This window comes from Solanum dulcamara, chromosome 4 (assembly GCF_947179165.1).
Source record: "Solanum dulcamara chromosome 4, daSolDulc1.2, whole genome shotgun sequence".
NCBI lineage: Eukaryota > Viridiplantae > Streptophyta > Magnoliopsida > Solanales > Solanaceae > Solanum > Solanum dulcamara.
Window position 1 is genome coordinate 78,384,853 of NC_077240.1, and position 25,711 is coordinate 78,410,563.

Consider the following 25,711-nt stretch of genomic DNA (forward strand, 5'->3'; position numbering starts at 1 on the left):
GACGCGACTTTTTTTTTAGCATTTTGGGGTCATTTAACAGAACTAGGCAAGTTTCTATATTTTTCGTTTGTGCAAGCCCATGAATTTTTTGTGATATGACTTTTGGACATATGTTTTGCAAAATTTTTATAGAACCGTCCGTAATAATCTGGGGAAGAATTCCTATAGCCTTATCCTGATCCACGCGGTTTTTAAAATTATTTAGGGGGCACTCAGTAGAAATTAGGTGATTTTTTCCATTTTTTATGTATTACCCCCATGAATTTTTTGGTGATATGACTTTCGATCAATTTTTCTACAAAACCTTTACAGAACTTTCTCTAATGACCATGGACTAACTAACATACACGAAAACTCAGAAAATCACATGGACTAAAAAGTAGCGTGGATAATGTAGAGGCTATGAATATGATTCACTTGATCATTACGAATGATCCTAATTTTGGTCAAACAAAGATAATCAATAATATTTTCAAAAATTAATGAACTAACATAAATAAAAAACTAAAAAATTATGAATTTCTATTTCGTGATCTCTAAATGGTATAAAAAGTGGTGTGGATTCTCTATAAGTTATAGGTATGGTTCAATCTGTCATTACGGATGGTTCTAAACAAATTCGACCAAAAAGAGTCGGCTGATAATACTCTCAAAAATTCAGACTTAACACACAAAAACAATCATAAATTCCTTTTTCATAACCGTGAATTGCTATAAAAAGTGGTTTAAGTCCTATAGAGGTTGTGGATATGACTCACCACGTCATTACAGATGATTTTAAAAAAAATTAGATCAAAAAGAGTCAATTAGTAATATCTCCAAGAATTCATTGACTTAATACACACGAAAAACTGAAAACATCCTGAATTTCTAATTTGTGACCCCTAAATGTCATAAAAAGTCATGTGGATAGTATAAAGGCTATGAATATGGTTCAACAATTCATTACGGATGGTTTTAAAAAAATTCAGTCAGTAATGTTCCTCACATCAAACCGTAAAGGAAGGTGTCAAAACAAATTTAACCAAATACAAAATTGAGAAATAATAGAAACTAAAACCAAATATTTTTGGCATGAAAGTATTTTCATGATGATTGAAACAAGACTGGGCATGTCTATACAAGTCTTAAACAGAAAATGGAGATATCAAATTACCATAAAATACATATTGAAACACGGCAAATTACGCCTTGTTGCAGTGCATCTAAAGAAGACACTTTTTACTCGAACATTTACTAGTATAATTCATCGCGAACAGCCTGAAGAAGAACTCGTAGCTTAATTTTCTCTCTGCTTTTTCTTGTTGTAGCTAAAATACAAAACCAAAAATGTCGATACAAAATGTGGGGGGGCGGGGGTGTGGGGGTGACTACATGAAGAAATCCGTATCAGATGCAATCTCGAGTGTAGTTGCTATGTATATGCCAAAACAGCAGATGGGGAAAACCAAAATCGCCAAATAGCATACGTATCATCACTCAAATTGAGGTTGGCTAGAGTCCCAGACAACACAGCTTACACAGTGACCTAGCAGGCTTGTGATGTTCACCATTGGCAGAGATGTCTCTCAAGTTCTTGCAGCAAAAGAGACTTTGACACTTCTGGAAGAATGTTATCGGATTTCCTATAGCATACTGAATTTCGTTTGTCAAACTGCCAAAGGCGTCCTATAGTTCATAACGTTCTGCGTTCTCAAATCAACGATATATCCAAGGGAATACAGCTTAAAGAATGTCTCAGCAGACAGCAGATGAATTAGTCTCAATATGAGATGTGGTCTAATGACATATTGTAATAATGTGATGTACAGCATACCATTGCCTTGGCAAAATTAGGCATTTATATGAAAATTGATATGGATTCTAGACGGTTCATGTCCTCTTGTTAGATTGAGAAATGCCTTCTGAACAGATGTCCTACTTACCCGCTCAATTGATGAACATTAGCTTTTAGATGTCATCAAAGATAATTGGATGTCGATTGCATTGTCGATTTCTTTCTTTACCACGAACTGCATCGAGTCTGCAGATGGTAAATATGTCAATGAATGATCATTGGGGGTTAAACACTCATCCTGTACTGCAAATTGTATCGCTTCATAAAGCACAATACATCCCTAAATTATAAGTCAGATGTGAAAAAGCATTATAACGGTTTTACCAAACATGCTTATGACTCTTGATTCATCCAAGTCAAATTTTCTACTAGTGCAATATATGCTGTTAACGGCCTTTTCAAGAACAAACCGGATTGTACAAGCACACACACTAGATAGCAGAGAAAAACTAACATACCGAATGTACAAGCACACACACTAGGCAGCAGAGAAAAACAGACTTGCCAAGATATGCAGTTCCAGATTAGTGGTATTCCAATGTGTTAATGGCTGCATTCAGTCTGTCATAGGCACTTCGAATTTTATGTCTCTCCTCAATTGTCATCGTAATATCCTTAGAAGACTGCAAACACAAAATTGATTACATGTAATGCACATTAAAATAAGCCTGATACTGGATAGAACCAGCAAAGTAGTCCCCCATCGCCTCTCTTTTCCCTTATCACTGAACAAACCAATACACACTTTTTTTCAACAATCTTTATGGAATTAGTTCTTAGCAAGTGTCATTGGACAAATACGTTAAGTAAATGATCCTTTCTTCATATTAGACCAGAAAGAGAAACTTCTTACACTTGAAAGCTTGAAGTGGCAATAAGGGCCTTCATTTCTAAAACTCAATCATTCATCAATTTAAATGGTTCAGAGGGACAAGCTAGCAGCACTTGCAGCTCTTGAAATTATTACGCATCCTAACCAATATTGTATACATTACAAATAAATCATATTATATGCAAGGTTACTTGAGAAAGTGGAAAGCTCTCAGCTCATATACATCACAAATAAGTATTATTATATGCAAAGGTTAATTGAGAAAGTGGAAGCTCGAGCTCAGAGTTTGATATCATACCTCTAGTGTGCGTATGCTTTCTAATATATTTCTAATCTGTGTCTTGCATGATATAAGAAGTTTCTGCATTTTAATATCTCCAAGCACAAGTAAGAGAACAGAGACTACAGAAAGAATTCTGCTTGAATGATCCTTTGCCAAGGCACCTTTCTGATGAGGCAAAAGTGATGAAACATTTCCCCTGATAAATGATTCCATCACTTTCAATATCTGATTTAACAGCATTGTGCTCCTATCAAATAGGAAAAAACAGGGAAGAAGATAATAATGCCTCGTCTGCTGAATCAAAAATTTAGTAGCCTCATCATCTTCCTCTGGAAAGTTCTACATCAAAGTTAAAACCCAATTGAAAAGCCATGAGTTGAAGGTATTACAAGCAAATGACATTAAGAACAAAATTCCACCAACCATGCAAATCAAAGCTCTGAGAGGATGGCTATCCTTTTTTGTGCTTTATTTTGCTGTTGGGGGGGGGGGGGTTTATTTCTCTGTACATTCGAGTTAGAAGTTGGCATTCTTCTACATACAATTTAGTGGTAGAGACATAATCTTACCATCATGAAAGATCAAGTGACAAATAATCAACATAACTTTGAACGTATCTATAACGAACAGTACATAAGGTTACATGAAATTAACCAGTGATAAACGAAGGAGACTTGAAAAATACTTACATTCACAACATCTAAGAAGTACTCCGGAAGGACCTCGCTTAGTCTATTGATAGTTTGTTCAGAAAGTCTAGTAGGTTTTGAGTCTAGTGTGATAAGCAATCTTATAAAACCATATATGTTGTCTACTGGTCGTTTGTGAGACTGCGGGAACAAATAAAACCAGGAGTTTAGTGGCTGGAGAAATATCATGATCATCTATTCCAAAACAAAAACACCACATCAATACAGCATCTACTTTTTAACTCACTATCTCATCAAGAACAATTTTCTCCAGCATCTGCAAAACGAGCACATCATCCCCAATCTGGGACAACCAAGAACAAACAGCCCTAACAACTGATTTGAAGGTTCCATGATTTGACTTCCCTTCGTGCTTCTCAGTAGGATCAATTTTCTCTGCAGAAAAGCATCCAGGTTCCAGATTTAATATTTATAAACTATAGGTCACAGCGAAAAAACAAGTAACAAGGTGTCTGAAACAGAAAGTACTTTTACAGAAAAAGAGGAAAAATAAAAGAGAAATGCAGAATATTTAAGGACAAGTTCCTTGCAAGGGACTCTTATTTCTTGTTCAGACTCAAATCTCAACACCTGACAATTTTTTTTGCAGTAATCTTTCTATTAGTTTCTCTTCTTATTCATTGTTTATGGCTAATCAATAAACTAAGGAATAATTATGTCTTTTAGTCCAATATTTCTGAGGTAACACACTGACCATAACACTCGGGCCAGCTTGTGCACACCTTGACTATTCCACTGGATACTTGCTACCTTGCACCAACACAAGTACATGTAACTCTGTCCACCAACGCTTAGGCAGATGAGAGAAATCACCTTTGGGATTTAATTCTGGTCTCCACAATTTGAATGCCAATTTATTGATTACTAGGTTACACCCTTGAGTTCTATAGTTTTCCAATTCTTAAAAGTACTGAGGAAACACCAAAAAGCCTGATTCAGAAGGTACCGGGATAAACTTGAAAGCGTGAAAGCAAAGTGATGAAGAAGCTAATGTAATCTGCAATCTGGATATGGCCAGCCTTGTAGGCTGAGTGTAGAACTTCCATGATTCGAAAAAGGATAAATGGTTCCAACTCGTGACCTACATTAAAACAACCATAGATGAAATAATATCGTGAGGATGACAGCTCGTACTCATACAAGAGAGAAGCACCAAAGATATATGTTTGTGCTTCTTCTATTATATTTTGACTGAACCATCTTTTGTAACAATACATGTAGATGCTAACCAAAGAGAATTTCCCTTTATTTAAGTATATCATTTTCCGATACAAGACAAGCACATTTATTTAAAATATGACCGAACCTATAAAGTCATATCATTTCTCCTGATACAAGGGAAGAACGTTTATTTAAAATATGTTCGAACCATATCAAACCATAAGGACATTTATTCGAACCGCCATGGCCTGAAAGAACATGCGCCAAACTTCCATCAAAATCCTGTCCAGTTATTCAGTAAAAACACACACACACACCGACAAAACTTTTAAGAAACACTGATGCATTGGTGACACTCATGAACATCGAATATAAGATTAAAAAAAATCAATGAAAACCTAAAAATAGAATAATCATCTGGTTCAATGTAGTAAACATGCTCCATAAAAAGATACAAATTCATGGGCATATTCTGGAGGAAGAAGATGATATTCGCGATGATATGATATAATAAACACTTGTGAAGAGAACGTGGATTGGAGAAAACAATTTGTTGGAAATATTTGGACATGTGACGAATTAGTTCGACTGAAAAGGAAATGCTTGAGCATCCATTTGAGGATAAGCGGAGGAAAAAAGGGTAAAGAATTATTCACGATAAAGGTACCGCGGCCTGATGGTTTCAATCTAGCTTTCTCTCAGCATTGCAGGAAAGTGATGAAAGTTGATGTTATGGACACACTTGCACTCTCCCTAAATCAAAAAGAATAATTCATGCCTTCATGGTAGTTTAACTGTCTTGGAACAAAAACCTTATTGATGCTAGAGATGGTTCTATTCAAGTTGTCACTGACATTGTTGAAACCAGATCAATAGGTCCATCTTACCCCCATGGAGTTGGAGGAAATAGGAGTGTCCTACATATGGGAGTATCAACTAACTCATTTTGCAAGTACCCTTAGTATCCAAGTCATGTGGTTGTCTTTATATGAGTTCTCAAAGATATTTCAGGAAAAATTATACAAACATTTTTACTCAACCAGTTATCCAGCCCTTCTTCTGCTCTACCAATTTCTCTACATTTTGCTGGTTCTAGCTTTTCACCTTCAATTTCCCTAGCCTCTTTTCTATTTTCTAGTTTAATTGATGGGATTCACCCACAAAGCAGCTATAACACTTGCTGAAGATATAATTAAATAAATAGAAGTATGTTCTCTAACAACTTAAATTTTTGGATGAGATGGTCACACACTTCAATATTACCTCAAATCAAGTAGAGGTCTTGGATTCGACTCTCATCGCACCCATTATTAAGAAGACTTTCCACATGCTTGGCCAATGAAAAAAAGAAGAGGCAAGCTCGCAGTAGAGGGGGTGTGTCGAAGATATAATTAAATTAAAAAAAGTTTATTCCTCCAACAAACTTTTATATAAGATGGTCACACACTTAAATAACAATACTCCCACCTATCCCTGATTAACTAGGCAACATCATGCAATATTTGTATTGAAGACATAATCAAGTATATAAATGTGTGCTCTCCCTAACCGATTAAACTTTTGGATGAAATGGTCAGACACTCAAACAGTTTAAGATAGTATCAAAGCCTCTGCGATCTTGGTTGAGATTCAAGCTATTCTGCTACAGGCAGGTGGTATCGGCCCAATGTTTTCTTAGTTTGCTCAACGTTTGGTAACTGCCTCCCCCTTCCATCCATCATTCTTGGCCCAAGACCAATGTAATTCACATTTCATCATTGTCCCCTCTATATATTATACATTTGAAAGTGTACATACACAGAGAATGTATTTGTGTAGTGTGTGTATTACCACATTCCTTTTTTTCTTGATACCCTCCTTTTTATTCCCACCCCCAACCCACTTGCCATTTTCCTATATCCCTGAAACTTAACTCAATCTCCATAATTTGATTGTTCTATTGCATTCTTGATTTTTTAATTCTATAATTTGAATTCCCATTTGATTTTTTGATTTTTTAATTTTTTTAGTGCAACTTTGGACATATTGTAATGGGAATTTGAGGTGCTTGATCTTAATCTTAGTTTTCAAGATGCTCCAGTAGAATCCGTTTCCGTTCAAGGGAAAATAGCACCGAAAAGCTCAACGAACTGTCACCCAAATGGAGAATTCCAGAACCTCCAACTCCTCCATTGTTTACATTGAAACGTCCAGTACTGCCAATGACAATTAGTATCGTGTGCAGATATTCGCTGCAATGGTTATGCATTTGATATACTGAAAACACATAGGAAAGGGGATGAATACGAAAGAGTAGGAATTACGGAAATTTGGTGATTTATATCCATAGGTAAATGCAGAGGCTGAGTTGTTGCAGCAGCAGTGGTTAGACCTTTTGGCCAAGTACGGTGCTTCAAATGCGCAGGGATTGCTACATCTCCATAGCAGAGATTACAAGTGAGAAAGAGTAGGAGAGGACCCAGTGTTGTCACAAGCAAAAAGCACAAAAAAGCTCTAAGGTCCGTTGGGGCTTTAAGTGCAAAGCGCAAATAAAGCGTTGGCTTTAATGAAAAAAGGTGCAAAGGGAGAAAAAGTACAAAATATATATGTTTAGTCCTCGACTAATAATTTATAAGCATGAATAACAAATCGATGAACAAAGAAATTGAAAATTAATTACGATAAAGTGAAATATCAATTGTTTAGTGTTGTCTCTTCAAAAGAGGTTCATTGGCAAGGAAAAGTATGTCTTAGAACCTTGATGATGACACTTGACACTGTATATGCTGCTGCTAGGGCACATTTTTTACTATGCTGCAATTAAATTCTGAGGAGTTGATGCAGCTATCCATTTTAACATCAGTGATTATGAAGAAGGTATGAAGTAGATGAAGAACTTTACCAAAGAAGAATTTTTGGAATATAGGGGGGTCACTCTTCATAATAATGGACAATGGGAAACACGTATGGGGTAGGAAGTATATCTATAGTTTGACAGTGAGATAGAAGCTGCAAGGGCATACGATTAGACTGTTATAAAATGCAATGGATGGGACACAGTTACCAATTTTGAGCTAAGCACATGAGGAAAGGTTTTTAGTTGAAAGGCTGATTTTGGAGGGGCAAGTCATAATCTTGATCTAAAATTAGGCAAATCTCCCTCTTCCTATGCTGATTGCTGATAACCAACATGGAAACACTAGACAAATGGGAAACTCCCAGTGCCAAAATGGATTAAACGATTTCCTAAACATAGAAAAGTCAATGAGAAATTTATTAATTTTAACATGGTACAAGCAGGTAGAGGTCATGGGTTCAAGTTCCACCCTCATCCATTATCAAAAATGATTTACGCATTTTCGCCCATGAAAAATGAATCAGGCCCGCACGTGAAAAGGCATGCCAAAGACATAATTAAGTATATAAAAGTGTGCTCTCTCTAACAACCCAACCTCTTAGATGAGATCATCACACATCTAGCAATTCAACAATTTGAACACTAATTAGTTTAGTAAAGGGCACTGATATTGCCATCTATTTAAGGAGATAAAAATCATCGATGGCAAGGAGTTATACTTACATATGCAACATGAAGCTAAAGACTGGAGTAGCACCTTGTCCAAGAAAGGGAAGTAATACAGGCAGCACACAGAGAGCTCCTGAATATCTCTAGGAAGCCTCATGAACGGACCATAGCTTACAGTTCCTACAGTGCAAGAAAAAGGGATAGCATGTGAGGAATTAATAATTTGAGATTCAGAATTATGAAAGAAATAAAAGTTGGAACTAGATGAAGATGAATCTTAAATACCATTGGGGTAGGTGCAGTAAAAAGCTCTTATAAAGTACTGCATATTGTCATATTCTTTTGCCGGTGTCAAGTCCAAATTAGCAGTTTGTCCAACACGAAGCTGAAGACGTAACATAGCCTACAAGAGGCAATTATTGTGTAGGCAAAGGATGTTAGTTCACCTCAATGAGAAAACTTGAATAACAAATGGATATGCATATAGCATAAATTTCATCTCAAGAAAGACCAGTATGGTGGTAGCTAAGTAGGTACCTTTGCATGTAATGGGTGTTTATCACCTAAGAGGACTAACAGCTTTGGAAGCTCCACTATCCATGTACTATGATTAAATATTTCAAGATCTTTGGGATCCAGATAAAGGCAATTCTGCTCCTACAATCACCCAAAGTTTGATATTAGATTCAACGAAGAAAGCATATAGGGACATCAACCTTGTGCTGATTGTCTAGCAACAAGAGATAACCCAGTTACTCATCAAGATGGCTGCTAATACATGACTTCTTAAATTAAACAAATAGCAGCAACCAGACAAAAGGAGTTTTCCCTTTTATTGAGACAAGGAGTTGTCACAAATTAAAAATGTAAACACTCCAAAGACATGCCAGAATATGAAAAAATGTGCATTCTTTTGATAGATAATCTTACAGGAAGTAGCATTTCCTCAACAGCAGAAAGGCAAGCCAATTTCATTGAGGACTCTGGACTGCAATTCTCAAAAACTGTCGTAAAAGCCTGCAATCAATTGAAAATTTAACTATTAACACCGGTAGCACACAGCACATGAAAAACAAATCAAAAGGGGATCATAATCCTAGGGTCTAAATACAATTGAAAAAACGAGGGTATGCAAAAGATTAAGGAATACGAACATATTCAACATCAAACTTTTTTTTTCACTCTCTCTAATATGTGATTCTAAAACTGAAAATTATAGGTTCTTCAAACTGCTTGACAAGACGGAACCATAGATAAAGAAAACAAAATGATGAAGTCACTAGAGAGATACTTGAATTAAAAGTATAGGTTTTTCAGTTTGTTGTGCAAACCTGAAGGATACGAGACTTCCAAGCAACAGACACTTGCATAATGAGTTTTGGGATAAAAGCAACCAGTGAAATTAAATGCTTCTCGTGATGTACTTTACCAGCCTCTCTGCCATTGCAAATCTGCAGGATGTAGGTATTCTATCACAGCATACCATCAGGACTAAGACACATATATTCATCTTGAGAGACAACTTAAACACAATTAGAGAGATAAAACCGGAAAAAAGCAGAGAAAGAAATTGTCAAAGATCTGAAAAATTTTGGGGAAAAACACGCAACTCCGAAGAATCTAGCTTTGAGCTGAATAAATAAAGCAGTAATGATGCCTAAAATTTAGATTTTTATCTCAAGCTCTGCCCGTTGTGCATTAATTTTATTGCCAAAGCTAATTATTCTTTTCTTTTGTGAAAGGCTACTGTCAGAGGATTTTCCTGGATTACATTACCAAAATGTTAGAAAACTATCGACTTAAATATCATTCTTCAATGTGAACATTTTACTTTTTTCTTTTTGAGAGAGAAGGGCAAGTAAAACCAGCTCACTGATTTAAGCAACGAAGGAGAACAGAGAGCAGAAAATTTTTCACCAGTCAGGCAGGTATGCTGCAGAGACCAAGTGAACATTGACAATGACATTAACTGAAGACTACTGGGGGACGTTTTTCTCTTTAATTCGTTCCATATAACATGCTCTTAATAGGAATTGCTTCTAAGCTTGTTGTGTTTTTTCCTGAAAGACCTCTAAATTATACTTGTTAACCTTGAAGCAAGATTTCTATCTATGGTTCTCTGCATACAGAGAAAGGGCTTACTAATATGTGTAACAACTCCTATTAGTTTTTAGAAGCCAAAGTGCCAAACCACCCCGATCCTGATTGAGCATTAAAAGAGCCACCATGCTCAACAAGATAAAAGAGTTTACAGCTCCGATGATTTTTCTTACGGTAAAGCCGTAAAGGAATAAGTATCCCCTCATACTTGTCTCGTATTTTCAATATCCTAAAACAGAACAAACAAAATTTTGGGGCATGGTGAAATATACACGGGCTGATAAGTTCAGCAATGATATTCTCATTCCTAAGTTACTTTTTCATTTTTCACTGACAATTCTTAAACTTATACAGATTCACAGCTTTCAATTACCAAGCTATCTTTCAATCAATCAATTATAAGCCTCAAGTCCCAAGCTAATTGAGATAGGCGATAGTACAAATCCTCTATATATTCCACTCTAGTCGGGCCCACCAATTCCAATAATGATAAGTAATTTGTCTTTTAAAGCAAATTATGAATCCTTCACAGCAACAACTAAATCTTAATCTTCACTAGTTGGTCACTTTCTCATGGACTCTGCTTCCAATGCTTTTTTAATGCGAAATTCACATTGATTCCTGGAGATTGTAGGCTTCTTGCGATGTAATCTGTCGGTCTTGATTCTCTTGCCCTGCTCATCTTCCCTGTCTCTGGATTCTATGAGCTGTGCAAACTCAAACGAATCCCGGAACACCATTATCGTTCAGAATATACCATACATTAACCCCACATCAACGCTATTGTCTTTTAGCTCTCTAATTTAACTCTTCTTTTTCTCTAAACTAAGTAAATGAAGGGCTTACTTCTCATTCATAGGCATAAAAATTACAATCAGCTATACTAAAAAAAATTCAGCTGAATTTTCATAAATTCAACATCACAAACCTTTTCTGATAGAGAACTCTCAATGAACTCCAGAAATCTTTCCAACAATGCAGGGGATAATTTGGACCCATAACTTAGATGCAAAAATATTTCTGTAATTACAATATTCAGCATGAAATATCGGTCGCCATCCTGCAATATTTGCAAAAAAAAAAGGAGATGGAACAATCAGAGAAAAATTACTTTCAATGAAAAAAGACAAAGGAAAAGGAAAACAAAAAGGAAAAAAGAAGTTATTGCATCCATGACCCAATAACGTATGAATATTTTAACAATAAATGTGTAAGGACTTCAACAAGGTTACTCATGGTCTACTTTTACTCTTGCAAATATGTCTTGTTTGGAACGATTACCAAGATTGAAGACAATATTTTTGAGATGCAGGATAGGAAAGACTAGCATTCTTGTTTCAAACCTTTAGCTGCTGATAAAACAGCATTGTTTCTTTGGAGACTAAAACTACTTTAAGAATGTTTAAACAATGCCTCAAACTTTAAATGCATGTGGCATGAAATTAAAATGCTAATTACTAAGTGTAGTAACTGTTTGAACATAGATATTCAGTTTACTTAGACTGGCTTCTTTAACAAGTTCAACCATTCAAGAACTATTTTTAAAGACGTAGATATTAAAACATAGGTGGCCCCACAAGAAAATCATTACTTTCCACCTATGTTGCTCATACTCTTCAAAAATGTCATCCGATGTGTGTCGGATCCTTCAAAAGTAGTGTATTTTTGAAGGATCCGACATGGGTATGGCAACATTTTTGGAGAGTCCGAGCAACTTAGCTTTCCACTTCCTTTCGTCTTTCTCTTGAAAACTAACAACGGAGGGAAAAGATTACATTTCCCTACCTGTGTCTTCCCTTTCCTGGTTTCCAAGCAAAGGGGAAGCAGGGAGGTGGGAGGAAGAAAAGTTAAGCTAAGGAGACAAGAAAAATAAACACTAAAAATAAATAGAGAGTGACATGGATGAAGAAAAATAATATCAGTAAGGAAATTGTACCTTCTCTGACATGCAATAATTCGGACTTAAAGGAAACTCATCCCATAACTTTTTTAAAGTCACTGCTGATATACTTTGGTCACATATACTAAGGTTGTTTTTCTGGTGAGCAGGTGGCAGATTTTGGAAGTCGTGTTGATTTTTGCCAGATGCATGAACAAAGAACCTGACCACAAGATCAATGCTTTGAAGTAAAAACAACATACAATCGAAGGATTGCACATCTACATGGTCCATGGAGTGGATTAATGGACTAAAGTCCTGGAAGCAGCTAACTAGAACAGGTAAGAGATCTGTCAATTTGTTGACAACACCAGAAAGATCTGCAAAACAAATGACATCCAAATTCAGTTTCAGCAACTCTCGAAAGGAAAAAGACCATTAGAAAGTCACAATGCATGCAGCTAGGAGCTATATCCCAATATATCATCACTGGACTGTAAACAACCCCAAGCTTCAGCAGAAACTTTTCTGGTGCCGGAGAGATCGGAGTTCTTGAGAGAACTTGGACAAAACTCGAAATATTGTTAAAGATATTGCTTTCAACCTCTCCATGGTGCGTTATTTTTTGCTCAGAGCATAGGGAGTGAGAGTTTTTCCAATAACCGATATATCCCCGAAAACCAACTAGCGCATAGTTCAAAACTCGGTGGATAACGGGGTTGGCCTCTATCCTTCTCCATATAAATACCATGTTTTGAACAGGGTTCAAACTCACGAAGTGCACCAAACCCACACATCATGCTCAACACTCTTACCACTAGACAAATTCCCTAGGGACTATGTAGTGGAGTTAATAATTGGATAGTGCTTTGCTTTATTTTGGTCAATGGAAAAACAATAGCCCACAATTGATACCATGTCTATTAGATGTTTAACACAATCAAGGAGATCATCTAAGCTTTTGTGGACCAGATATCATGTGATTGTGCATTGTGCATCTAGAGGATAAAAAATGTTACCAATGCCCTAATGGTTGGTAAAAGTACTCAAAGGTTTCATCAAAGTATCAGTTGCAATTAAGGGTAAGAGGGGTGTATTTATATCCATTACAAGGATTTATCATAAGCAACCCTGGTCTTTGAAATGAAAGAAGATCTGGAAGTTCAATTAAACAGCCTTACCAGTAGATTTATCGGAGAGATCAAGGTCAAAAGCATGCAAGCTAGCAAGAGTTGCATCCTGTACAAATGAAAGGGTAAGCATTGAACGAGAAGAAGCTTACTGGGAAGTATTTGCAAGCACAGTACAGAACAACTTTGGCAGTAATTAAGGGCAAATTGTGGCACATTAACCACTAGCTGACAGAACTATCTCACCCCTAATAAACAAGGAAATACCAACATAAAAGGTAACATGCACACCAAAGAAATTTAAATTACAATGGTCCACTTTTGCAATGAAACGAAAACCTTACTCCATAGGCAGGGGGATTTTCTGAATTTGCAAGGACAAATAAAGAGAACAGGCCAGTCATCAATCTTGTATTGTGTACCATGATGGCAACTTAGACGTGCATTCCAAAATTTACAGTTTGCATAGCTACATTCCATTCTTTTCTACATCAAGCCCCCCTCCCCCCCCCCCCCCCCCCCATTTTCAGTAAAAAATTATTTGGAGGCTAAAACTAGAAGTTATCTAGCAGCATCTTATATTGGCTAATCTTTTCGATGAGATTATGGTGGTTAGGAGCTCTACTGAATACAAAGTGTTCGCACATCACTGTACAAGGAGGCAAGCTTGGTGATCACTAGTCACTAATATCTTAGTATAAAACTGACAACAAAGATGGCAAGTCTTCCCCTCTTCTCTGTTTTCAAGAATCATACTAGAGATTATTATTCATAGGAATGTCAAGTTACTGACTTGGACGATTACCTAAAATCTCCATAGCACTTACTCATGGATCCCAAAAGAATATCGAAACATGCTTTTGTCGGATCATAGAAGATAAAACTTCATAGAACCTAAATAGGATATAAGACAGAATAAGTATGCGTAGTAGCGCCCATAAGAGCCAGACAAGTCAACTAGTCTGATTTGTTGCAAAATTAAACATTGCACACTTTCTTAACTACCAAAACAAATTATTTCCTCTGATCAACATACAAAAATAATTTACTGCAACTAACACAGAACCATAAACCTTCAAAAAAGAATGCACTTGAGTATGCTGATGGCAAAATTAACAAGGTAGTACGTTGTAACTTAAGGAGTCGCCTTCTCCTTGATTACTACACGGTAACAGTGACAAGCAGCGGACCAACCCAGCAAGGGCATTCTTTAGCCTGCCCTTGTCTTGCAAGTAAAATTTGTTCTTCTGCAGAATGTCCTCGTAGTTCTGGAGAATCTGTAAAAAATAAGAAGCTTATTGAGAGAAAAACTCCATCACAGCATTCAGACAACAAACCCTACCGGAATAAACGAAAATGAAATACAATAGAATGCTACATAAAGATCTTACATCAGAAAAAATGGTGCATGAAGAAGTTCAGAAAGACATAGCAACAGAAGAGTCATGAAACACCACTATACAGCAAGAGCAGTTTCATCATTTTTAAAGACAATGGGATGAGAAAAACAGAATCAAGAGTGCAAGACTCTTCTTCTCTGATAAGTAACCTAAATATGATTATATTTAAGCACATTATCAAAGTTTACATCCCACATCTGAACTTGGCATTTTCTAGAATGTATTAGTCAAAGAAAATATAGAAAAGGTTTTTTTTGTTAAATCAAGATATAGATAGAGAATTACCATCAACAACTGAAACAGTGCCAAAATAAAAATATAGTCGGAATTTGGAGCAATATTAAGACTTCCCTCAAAGAAAAACCTATGTATCTACCTTTTCAGCATACAGCAAAAAGGAAGATGGAAAATACTGAATCAAGAGGTCAAAAAATTTGAAAGCCATCAACCGCACTTCAATAGCCATGTGTGTCATTGCATTAAATATGTATGTCATCATCAAGGAATTGATTGGCCCCTTATTATCCTGCAACACAAACAAATAGCGTCAGCCCCGTCTTTTATAGGTGAAACATAATACAAAGTCACGTAGAATTCAAACAACCACCATAATCACAGCAAAAAGAAAATACAGCTATCTGCACTTTAATACTAAAGAGAATGTAAGCAGATACAGCAAAACCACAAGCAGAAACAGGGGATTCATGGGAAGGTTTAACGTAATCTGAAAGCCTCAAGACTAACAAGAAGAAATGGAACTAACAGTAAAAATTGAAGGCAATAGAAGCAAAAGCTAGCTTTTCATAAAATTTCACCCATGGAATCAAATTAACAGCAGAGGAACACACATTTTGTATTGCTTCAATGTGTGAATGCTTCATTCATTTATCATCATCGTCCCAAAAAGGGAGGGAGCTATGAGCATGAAGGACTATAGACCTATTAGTCTAGTGGGAAGCATCTATAAGATCATCTCTAAGGTGCTTTCTATTAGACTTAAGAAGGTGTTAGACGAGACTGTCTCTACTTCACAAAATGTTTTTGTGGAGGGTAGACATATTCTAGATGCAGGGGTAGCAAACAAAGTGGTAGATTCAAGGATAAAGCAAGGAGTGTTATGCAAACTTGCTCCTGAAAAGGCCTATGATCATGTGAACTAGAAATTCCTAGATTCCATTATGCTTGACATGGGATTTGGGGAGAAGTAGAGGAACTTGATTTATTTTTGAATCTCTTCGGTGAGATTTTCTGTGTTGGTGGATGTTAACCTGTGCGGGGTTTTTGGGAGTTCAAGGGGTCTGAGACAAGGGATCCTCTATCACCAATGTTGTTTATTCCAGTTATGGAAGCTCTAAGCACGATAATAGATAGAGCTATCTTTTTTTTTCTTTTTTCCTTTTGTTTTTTTTTTGGTTGGGGTGGGTGGGGGTGGGTGGGGGGTTGTACTTGAAGGGTTTCGATGTTGCGGTTGGGGGTGTAGGGATAGTATCAATGTCTCAGTTATTGATCACAAATGATACCCTGTTTTTTAGTGATGCAGTTGAGACTCAATTGGATTATTTAAGTGAAGTTTTCACTTGGTTTTAGGTGGTCAAGAGGAGGGAAGCGAGGCTATGATGGTTTGGGCATGTGAAGAGGAGAAGTCTAGACACCCCAGTGAGAAGGTATGAGAGGTTGGCAATGGAGGGCATCAGGAGAGGTAGAGGTAGGCCGAAGAAGTACGGGGGAGGGGGGATTAGACATAACATGACGCATCTTGAGCTTACCAAGGATATGACCTTAGATAGGAGGGATTGGAGGCAGTGTTATTAAAAGCAAAAAGCGAAAAAAAGCTCCAAGGTTTGTTGGGGTTTTAGGCGCAAAGCACAAATAAAGTGTAGGCTTTTAATGAAAAAAGGCGCAAAGGGAGAAAAAATATAAATATACATGTTTAGTCCAAGACTAACAATTATAAGCATGAATGACAAATATATGAACAAAGAAATTGAAAAAAAATATTACGATAAAGTGAAATATCAATTATTTAGTGTCACCTCTTCAAAAAAGCCTCATTGGCAAGAAAAAGCATGTCTTAGAACCTTTTATAACGACAATGAAATGCACACTAAGCAAGGTGAAGCACTCACCACGTTTTGAGCCTCTTCAGGACTTAAGCGTGCCTTTGACATCATTATTGAAGACCGCAAATTAGGGTAGAAAGTTAATTGGTAACTAAGCGTTCTCTCACTTCTTGCAGGATAGGCATGGTGGTCATACTTAGTCCTTCTTTCTTACTAGTGGTATTAGCATTATTCTTATCGTTTCTTATTTTTCGATTTTGGTTATCACCTTTATTTTTTGAACTTCAACTTTCACATTATTTTGTTGTCACTATTGTTCTTTCCTCTCTATGTTGTGTACTGATCTCCATTTCACATTATTCCGTCGTTGTTACTACTCTTGTTTCTGTATCCCTTGTTTAAATTGCTTGGATAAGCTTTATTTAAGCCGAGGGTCTTATCGGAAATAACCTCTCTATCTCTAGCGAGGTAGGGGTAAGGTCTGCATATACTATATCCTCCCCCGACCCCACTCGGGGGATTACTGGGTAGTTGTTGTTGAAGTACAAGAAAAACAATGGTTACTTAAGTGGAATTGTAGTGCATGGAAACTACTACGTGATGAATAAATTCTCTAGGAACTGTTGAAGAAAGAGGCTTATAGGAGAAAAAGTAGTATTTATACCAAATGCACTTTTACTCCTAGAAACTACGCCAGGTGATAAAGAGAGGACTAGAAGAGAAAGGTTTACAAACCTACCTCTTTACAGCCAGGAAAAATAACTGATTTGAGAAGTTGATATAGTGCTTCACGGACCAACTTATCATCATCACTGATACGTTCCCGCAGTTTCTCAATAACAGCAAGTTTATGCAGTTTCAATTCAGCTGGGAATTTAAGAAGAACATCTCTAATTCCGATTAATGCATCTGAAATTTAACAGAGATTGAACATGGGTAACGACCACATTATACCATTGACTACAAAGACAAGAAATAAGGCATAAAAGCAATAATATAGATAGAAAATGTTTCGCAATCTCAAAATACTTGCCCTACTCAATATAGGATGTTCGCAAGACACCTAATCTTTTTATAACCAAAGGAACAAAATGACTTTAAAAAGAAACACAAAATGAACTTTAACGCAGTGAAAGGCTAGCTCTAGAAAAAATGACATAAGTTCATCTTTTATAATCATAATACTGCCACTTGAAAGCTTCTTTTCCAAATAGAAACCAAAAGGAGAACAGAAAACCAAAAAGAGAAAAAGCAAAAAGAAGAACAGAAGGAGAATGTAAGTGCCAAAAGGTACAAATAACATGTAAGTAGCAAACAGATACAGCATTACATGATGCAGAGTTTCTTGATATTTCTGGAACAACTTTCTCATAGCTTTTATCACTTCGCCTCGGGAGCCACCCTAAAGGAGAATTGACTAAATGCAGCAACTTTGCTTGATTAGATCATATGCCATGTAAATCAATTGATTGCTTTGTTTGTTCTTTTTTTTTTCAAAAACACAACATAAAAAATCAGAAAGGTAAAGTGTAACAGTTCTGTTTTTTCACTTTTCTACTCTTTACTGTGTAACAAACTGCATGAAATTCAAATTGCTATCCCCGACAAGCAAAAATCTTAACAAGCTTGTACCTTTACGAACTTTCGCATTGTGATGACTTGTTTGCTGAAGAAGCTCTTTCAAGGTTAAACCTTTCTTGCTCACAGCTAAACCAGCCTTCTCTGAAGCTACACTTTGCTCAGGTAGAATAATTGCTGCAATTAAGTCATCAATAAAGTACTTTAATCCGTCAATTCTCCTCTACCACAGATAAGGGTGTTATACTTTTGGGGAAGAAATTAAAAGAGAAGGATAGGGTGTTATACTTTGCTCTGACGATCTTTTTACTTTTATTTTTTGAAAAAAAAAATTGCAATACTTGTGTTGCTTCTGTAAAGATTTGTACTTTATCTGATAAAAGTAGTATTTGTTTCTGGTTTGTATCAGTAGCTACTGAACTGGATTTAACAAATGGACTGGCGGTAAAGGTGTTGGACATGAAACAGCGGCCAATAGTGGCAGAGGAAGCCAAAGAAGGGACAGACCTCTCGACTATATGGTTCCATTAGAAATTTGTACAAATGTATGGCCATGCTATTAAGTATTTTTATATACATTCTTTTCTTTCTAAGAGGTGGAATAGAATACAATGGTATGTCCCCTAATAGGTCTCATTCTTCTACTCTTTCCCGGAAGTCAGATGACTATTCATGGCTATTTTTTCTGGTATGCCAAGAGAACAAATTCTGACCTAGGACCTATAGGTTTGCCTACTTTACTCATTAAAGTTAATGAGGATGGGCTATTCATAGCTATAACCTTGACACCAAAGAAGAGTTAGACCCAATTCTCTATTTCTCTCCTAGTTGATCCTGATTCAACATTAGAAGCATATCGATAAAGGCTCTACCCTTTATTGTGCGTTCGCAAAGATCATTAATCGGGAAAAGAGATCACTTTGACCTAAATTTACATTACTAATGGAACCTAAACTACTTAAAGCACCAGCTTTAATACAAGAAAATGGATGAAACAATCCAAACAAACAATCGCAGAAAAAGGGGTCATCCAATTTACCACTCTTTTTAACCTATAGCAACAATAGAAACTATATATACAAACAATACATAAGCAAAATACAGCTAAACAATTTCAGCAATTTTTTACCTTTGGATTTGATTTCAGTGTTGGTGGCATTCTGGGCTGGAGGCAATTTTCTTCCAATCTTCCTTCTTATTTTCTGCCAAAAAAAAATTATCTCACTTCCATAAAATCAAGAATCGATTTTTATAACAATTTCAAGATTCAATTGAATTTATTTTTTTACTTTGAAATCAACACCACGCTTTTGCTGCTTCTTGGATTGAGCTTTATTCTTGACCATTATTTTTTATTTTATTTTTGAGTAATTTGAATTAGGGTTTATCAGCAAACGCAGGGTCTTAGCAGATACAAAGGGACATGTAAGGAAGAAGAAAAAAGAACACATGAATTACATAGGAGCGCATTATATATTTTTAAAATATTCAAAAATTATATATTTTTAGTCATTTGAGCTTGTTTCACTTCATAGAAATTTTGATTCTCTTATATGTATGGAAGTGGTAAAATCAACTAGTGCTATCAAAAGAATATGAAAAATCGATCGAATCGGTCAAATCTAATCATACAGAATTGATTTATATTATTTTTTAATAAAATCGTGCACTTTTATTTAAGTGTATATTCATCCCTAACAATTAGGATGGTCTTTTTAAATTATAAAAAAAAAAATTGAACCGAACCAAATAATCTTACACGTATGTAAATATATTTATATATTAACAATATGTTAAATTTAATATATAAATATATTTTATAATATTTTTTAAATATAAATATAACCTAGGTCCTAGGCCTCTGGTGACTGGACGACTTTGGGTCTTTACTCTTTAATTATTCTTTAATTTATTAGATTTAAAATTAGAAAATACTATAATAGATACTCTATCAAATAATACGACAAAATCTATACAAGCACCTCTATTAAATGTTTAAGATCAAACAATACGGCAACAAGGTTTTACATTCTTGATTTCTTGGTGAAGAATTGAAGTGCCTCGAATATACTTGCAAAAGAAATATTTAATAATAGTATATTTTGAGGTGATATTTTAAAAGTAAAAATAAAAATTAACCGAATCGTACTGATATCGAAGAGAAACCGATATACAATAAACTAATTAGTGTACAATAAATATAGTCATGTTTTATTTACATTACTTATACATGAGCTAGACACTGAATATACATTATGATACACTCAAAAACTGAATATAGTTTGACTATACATGAAATATACACTGACTATACATGCTTATACAGCAAATGACAATTTTTTTGGTAATTACTTTTGGCAAATGGTCATGTGGCATAATTAACCCATTAAAAATTCTAATTTTAGTTATATATTATAAAATACCTGAAAAATGGGACGGTATAATTTTTTTAAAATAATTGACTTAACCGTCCCATTGGCATCCCTAAAATCACTCATAAAATCATGATTCTTTCAATTTATTTATGTTTGAGCTAGTTAATGATATACTTATTTTATTAACTTGACTTATTTTGATTCGTTTAATTCAATTTGTTGACACCCAATTTTGACATTTCACAAAGCAAATTAGTTATCGAGTTTCGTTGAATTTCGAACATTTTTGAAATAATTAGCTTTTATAAAAAAACAAAGATAATTTCATGTTATTCTTAACTATTTTTATTTTTTTATAAATTTTAGTATAATATATATATTTCTATATAACTGTATCTTTGATTACTATTTATGTAGTTATTCGAAAATCATTTCAAAATTTTTTTATTTTTAACTAAATACAATGCTAGTTAGGTTAGTTTAATTATAGTTTGCATTTTTAAAAATTTTAGTTTTTTCTAAAAAAAAAATAAAAAATCCTCAATCTCCACATCAAAAATTATATGAAAATTTGAAGTTTTTGGAGCCTATATAAAGGCTCATATTCTTATTAAGAAGAGAGAAGAGGTGAGAGGTTTTTTAGTCACCCTAAAGTTAGAAATTTTCTTAACTTGGCTAGGATTTTGGACTCTTGTCCCCAGCCTAAAAGTTGTAAAAAATTTCTAGCTTTCAATCTATATTTTTTTCAAGGAAAATAGGAGGTCGAAATTTAGGCTAAGAACAGTGTTCTTATAATGTCGAACCCACGAAGGTTTGAGTCTAAATTTTTAATCTTTTTTTTGTAGATTGGAGTTGCATCAAGCTCTTGGGTAGTAGTGAAGTTTTCTTCCGCTCATCGTCTTCAGTCTTGCTGCCCGGAAAGAAGTAAAGTTTTTTCTTAGCTTTATGTTATTTAATTATTTCATGTTTTATATTTAGTTGATTCATAGTCTTTTTTTTTAGTTAGCATGTATTAAGAATAATTAGATTAATGATAGAATTTTTTTATAGTTAGAATGTGTTAGAATTAATTAGTTATCATGTGTTGGGATTATTTGATGAAAGATCTTAGCTTTGTTAATTATTTTTCCAAATAGTTTCCTTTGATAATATAGATTTTCATGTTTTTAACTTCTTCTTTTAACATGATTTAGATAACAAAAATATGCTTAAAGTTATTATTCAACTAGAACTTTCATGGCCTAATTGATTTAATTCTTTCTTTAAAATTTGAGTTAGTATAGTATATATATTAAATTCATGTTCTTTAGTTACTTGAATATATTTCTTCTTTCATTTTCTTTGTCCACATATATGCATGTTGTTAGTCACTTCTAGGATGCTCATCAATTTGATAACTTAAAATATCATGATATGTTTCTTGGTCTAGCTTAAAATAAGTAAATGCTTATGTAATTTTATTTTGGTGCATGTGATATCAATTCGAGTCCATCTTTAGACCCCATCGTTGCATATCGTTGAGTTTTGATTCTCTCATCATCTTGTTTGAATTGATGAAAAGTTGATAAATGGAAAAGAAGGTAATATTCATAATTTATATATTGATATTGGGCCGTATATATGAAATACAGGTGGAAAATAGTATCGCATACACTGATATACAGTATCTATATAGTTTGATATGCAAGAAAATAATATTGTATACACTGATATACAGTATACATATATTCTGATATACAGTGTATATACATTCTGATATACAATGTGTATACAGCTGCGATATACAGTGAAATTGTGCTTAAGGCCCCAAAAGCAGATGACCCAATAGCTTAGTCCAGACGTACAAAAACTAAGTATCGGACAATATTTTAATGTGTTATTTATTATTTATTTATATTAATTCGGGTTATAATAATTTATTCACTTATGCTATTTATGCTTGCTTAGATATTAATTTTAATTTGTTCTAACTTAATTAGATTTCCCTAAAGATAAACCAATTCATGTTAATTTATTCTTTAGATAATTTTCTACCTTTACTTAGGCATTTGGTAAACTTTACCTTTTTTTATATACATGTATATTATTTTCAATGTTTAAGTTTGATCTTTTTTTCCAAAAAAATATTTTAAAGTCTTCGTTTCCTTTTAAATTAATATTTTTAAAAGTTAGTCAAATAATTTTCAAATCATCGGATAACCGCGCGTTAGCGGCCACTTTGAATACTTAATACCTTCTCAAAGTGGAAATAAGAACCTCGTATCTTTTTCTCTGAATTTTTAAGACTTAAATTTGTTAGCGTCTTTTAAATTAAGTTTTCTTAATTTCTTTAAAAAATTAAGTGGCGACTTCTCTTTTCTAAAATTAATTTTCTTTCTATAAAGTTGAAATTAATTTTAAACCGTCTTTTTCCGACATAACACAATTCATTTAAAAATTGGACTGATATGCAATTTATATTAATTAATGAGAAACTTTATTTGATTTTTTTTATTTGATAAGTTATACGTAGTCGTAATGTAAGAAAAAATGCTTCATTAAGTACTAAAGCAAACTATAAGAAAATAAATAAATAATCTAAATTCAGTATAGGTATATGACCCGCTTATTTATTAATTCAACTAATTTTAACATGTTCAATTTGAATCTAACCCACTCATTTGACACCTATATTCCTATGATACATGGCGCGGGGTGGGTGGGGTGGGGGGGAATAAAAATTGAAGGGTAAAAGTGCTTCTGAATAAAGTATTTTCATTAAACCTACATAATTGTCTTTGAGTTGATTTAAAGGTTAAAATAATAAAATATAGTATAAATCACGAATTTTAATTATTGTGTCACGACTCCAAATGGGCCATGAGTGACACCCACACTTAACTTCCTAGGTGATAGAACCAACGATACAAGCCCCAACTTACATTAACGATTCAACTTATAAACCACGATAATAATGCGGAAGCTTAATCTTATTAAAATAAAAAGTAACAAAAGCCATTAAAATCTATTACGTAATATTTTCCAAAATGTGAAAGTCATCAAATAAGGACTAATTCTAAAACTATGTCTGAAAATGTCAAATACCAGAATAAATAAATAACAAAATGTGTCTGAAAACTAAGGACATCATGCCATGACCGAGAGAATCCATCACGAGCTAGAAGGATAGCTCACCCTAAAATCTTAGGAACTGGAGACTGACTAGAGCTGAGGTCGAGTCGAAGTCGGTGGAACACTCGCTGCACTCCATAAATAAAACAAAGAAAAACACACGTAGGGTTAGTACAGGACAACATGTACTGAGTAGATATCATTGGCCGACTCAAAATAGAAATCAATATGCATAAAGTAGTAACGGAAAATCAACCATAACACTTAACAGGTGGCAACCAACAAGCTCAAGATCAAGTAACAATACAATGAACCATTACACAATCAGTCAACAATATCAAAAGTATACATGAGGACCCAAGCCTCCACACCACGATCTTTTGGAAAATGAGTTATTTGAGATTGGGTAGCATTAGGTCGTTTAATATGTTTTCCTTTAATATTACTGTGTCGGAACGTGACATCCGATCCAAATATCACTACTAAAAAATTACCAAAAAGTGACGCAAAAAAGCGACGGACCGCATCGCTTTTTTTGTCAAAATCAACGGAAAAGCGACGCAGTCACTGCCGTCACTTTTTTGCTCGACGCTTTTGAAGGAGCGACGGACAAGGTCGTAAAAAGTGACAGACTGCGTCGCTCCTAATTTTTTAATTAAACAATATATATAAAAAAATATGACGGACTCCGTCTTTTTATTTTTTTAAAAAAGAAATTATTTAATCCAAAGCGACGGACATTTAGTCTCCATCCGTCACTTTGTTTATCTGAAATTTTTACAGAAAAGCGACGGATAGGGTCCTTTTGTCCATCGCTTTTCTAAAAAAATATTTTTTAAAAACCAAAAAAGCGATGGACTAAAGAACCCTATCCATCGCATTTCTAAAAAAATAAATAAAAATAATCAGAAAAGCAACGGACTAAAGGACCCTGTCCGTCGCTTTTTCTGCAACACTTTTAACAGCAGAAACCTGCAGTTTCTGCTTTCCACCTGTAATCAAAATTTAATTCAATTGTATTCAATTCAGTCAATTCAAACACAAATAACAACAAACAAAAAATCCACAAAATACATAATAACAAACATAATTAAACACTTCAAATTAATAAAATTATAATTTAGAATGATTTAAAGTGTTTCAAAGTTAACAAAAAAAAATTAAAATGTTCATAAACTAACATAGGGAACCCTAATGACTATTTGCTATATATTCATCATTATCGTCGAAATCATCTGGAGTGGACGCTCTTGAATAATGAGGCGGAGGTTGACGGGCGAGGTTGAACACTTGTTCTTTAATTTGCTCAACTTGTTCATTCATACTTTTTTGATCCTCGATCCTTTTTTCCTCTGATTCTGCCAATGCGCATGTAAGTTCTGCAATTTGCTGAGACATTGCAGCTATCTGAACTCCGTCAATGGTCTCGACTTGACACGATGATCCAATACTTTCTAAACCTGATTGGAGTCATCATACATTATTCCTAGAGCCCATTCCATATATTCGGCCCTTGTGGCTGCCTCCAACCACTTTTTCTGTCCAAATTTGAGTGGACTGTTCAGGCGTTAGCTAAATCGAATCTCACATCTCACGTACGTGCCGTTCATAATTTTGCTGCATATTAAAAAATAAAAGTTATAATGAAACTATATATATATATATATATATATATATATATATATTAAAACTAAAACTTAGAAACAAAATACATTATAATATATCTTGAATAACTTACATAGGCTTGTTC

The 25,711-nt window shown here is 34.5% G+C and overlaps 1 protein-coding gene across 3 annotated transcripts; it reads right to left on the reverse strand.

Moving 5' to 3' along the window:
• Positions 1-1,044: 1,044 nt before the first annotated feature.
• LOC129887717 (uncharacterized) lies at positions 1,045-19,931 on the reverse strand. 3 transcript variants are annotated; one of them, XR_008766459.1, is made up of 20 exons: positions 19,765-19,931; positions 19,605-19,677; positions 18,530-18,652; positions 17,637-17,806; positions 15,214-15,363; positions 14,565-14,714; positions 13,489-13,546; positions 12,365-12,687; positions 11,357-11,488; positions 9,660-9,797; positions 9,259-9,345; positions 8,866-8,985; positions 8,614-8,731; positions 8,383-8,508; positions 4,609-4,743; positions 3,889-4,037; positions 3,642-3,782; positions 2,968-3,291; positions 2,296-2,460; positions 1,045-2,023 (listed from the first exon to the last, which is right to left on the reverse strand). XR_008766459.1 is itself a non-coding variant. In XM_055962916.1 (20 exons), exons 1-19 carry the CDS (start codon positions 19,819-19,821, stop codon positions 2,362-2,364), a joined length of 2,673 nt encoding a protein of 890 aa, XP_055818891.1. In that variant the 5' UTR covers positions 19,822-19,931; the 3' UTR covers positions 1,045-2,023; positions 2,343-2,361. The 3 variants fall into 3 exon arrangements, 2 of the variants coding, with proteins under 2 accessions (XP_055818891.1, XP_055818892.1); XM_055962916.1 differs by having other exon boundaries at positions 2,343-2,460; XM_055962917.1 differs by having other exon boundaries at positions 2,343-2,460; positions 9,660-9,779; positions 19,765-19,930.
• Between the last annotated feature and the right edge of the window lie 5,780 nt (positions 19,932-25,711).

What these genes read in the sequence shown, in the direction of transcription:
- LOC129887717 (XM_055962916.1), bottom strand. Translation starts at nt 19,821, where the DNA reads ATGGTCAAGAATAAAGCTCAATCCAAGAAGCAGCAAAAGCGTGGTGTT. An exon ending in TTTTTCCTGGCTGTAAAGAG is followed by an intron (nt 15,364 to 17,636) that starts GTAGGTTTGTAA and finishes TTTGTGTTGCAG; the next exon opens with GATAATAAGGGGCCAATCAA. An exon ending in TTTAGCTTCATGTTGCATAT is followed by an intron (nt 4,744 to 8,382) that starts GTAAGTATAACT and finishes GTTTTAATGTAG; the next exon opens with GTCACGAGTTGGAACCATTT.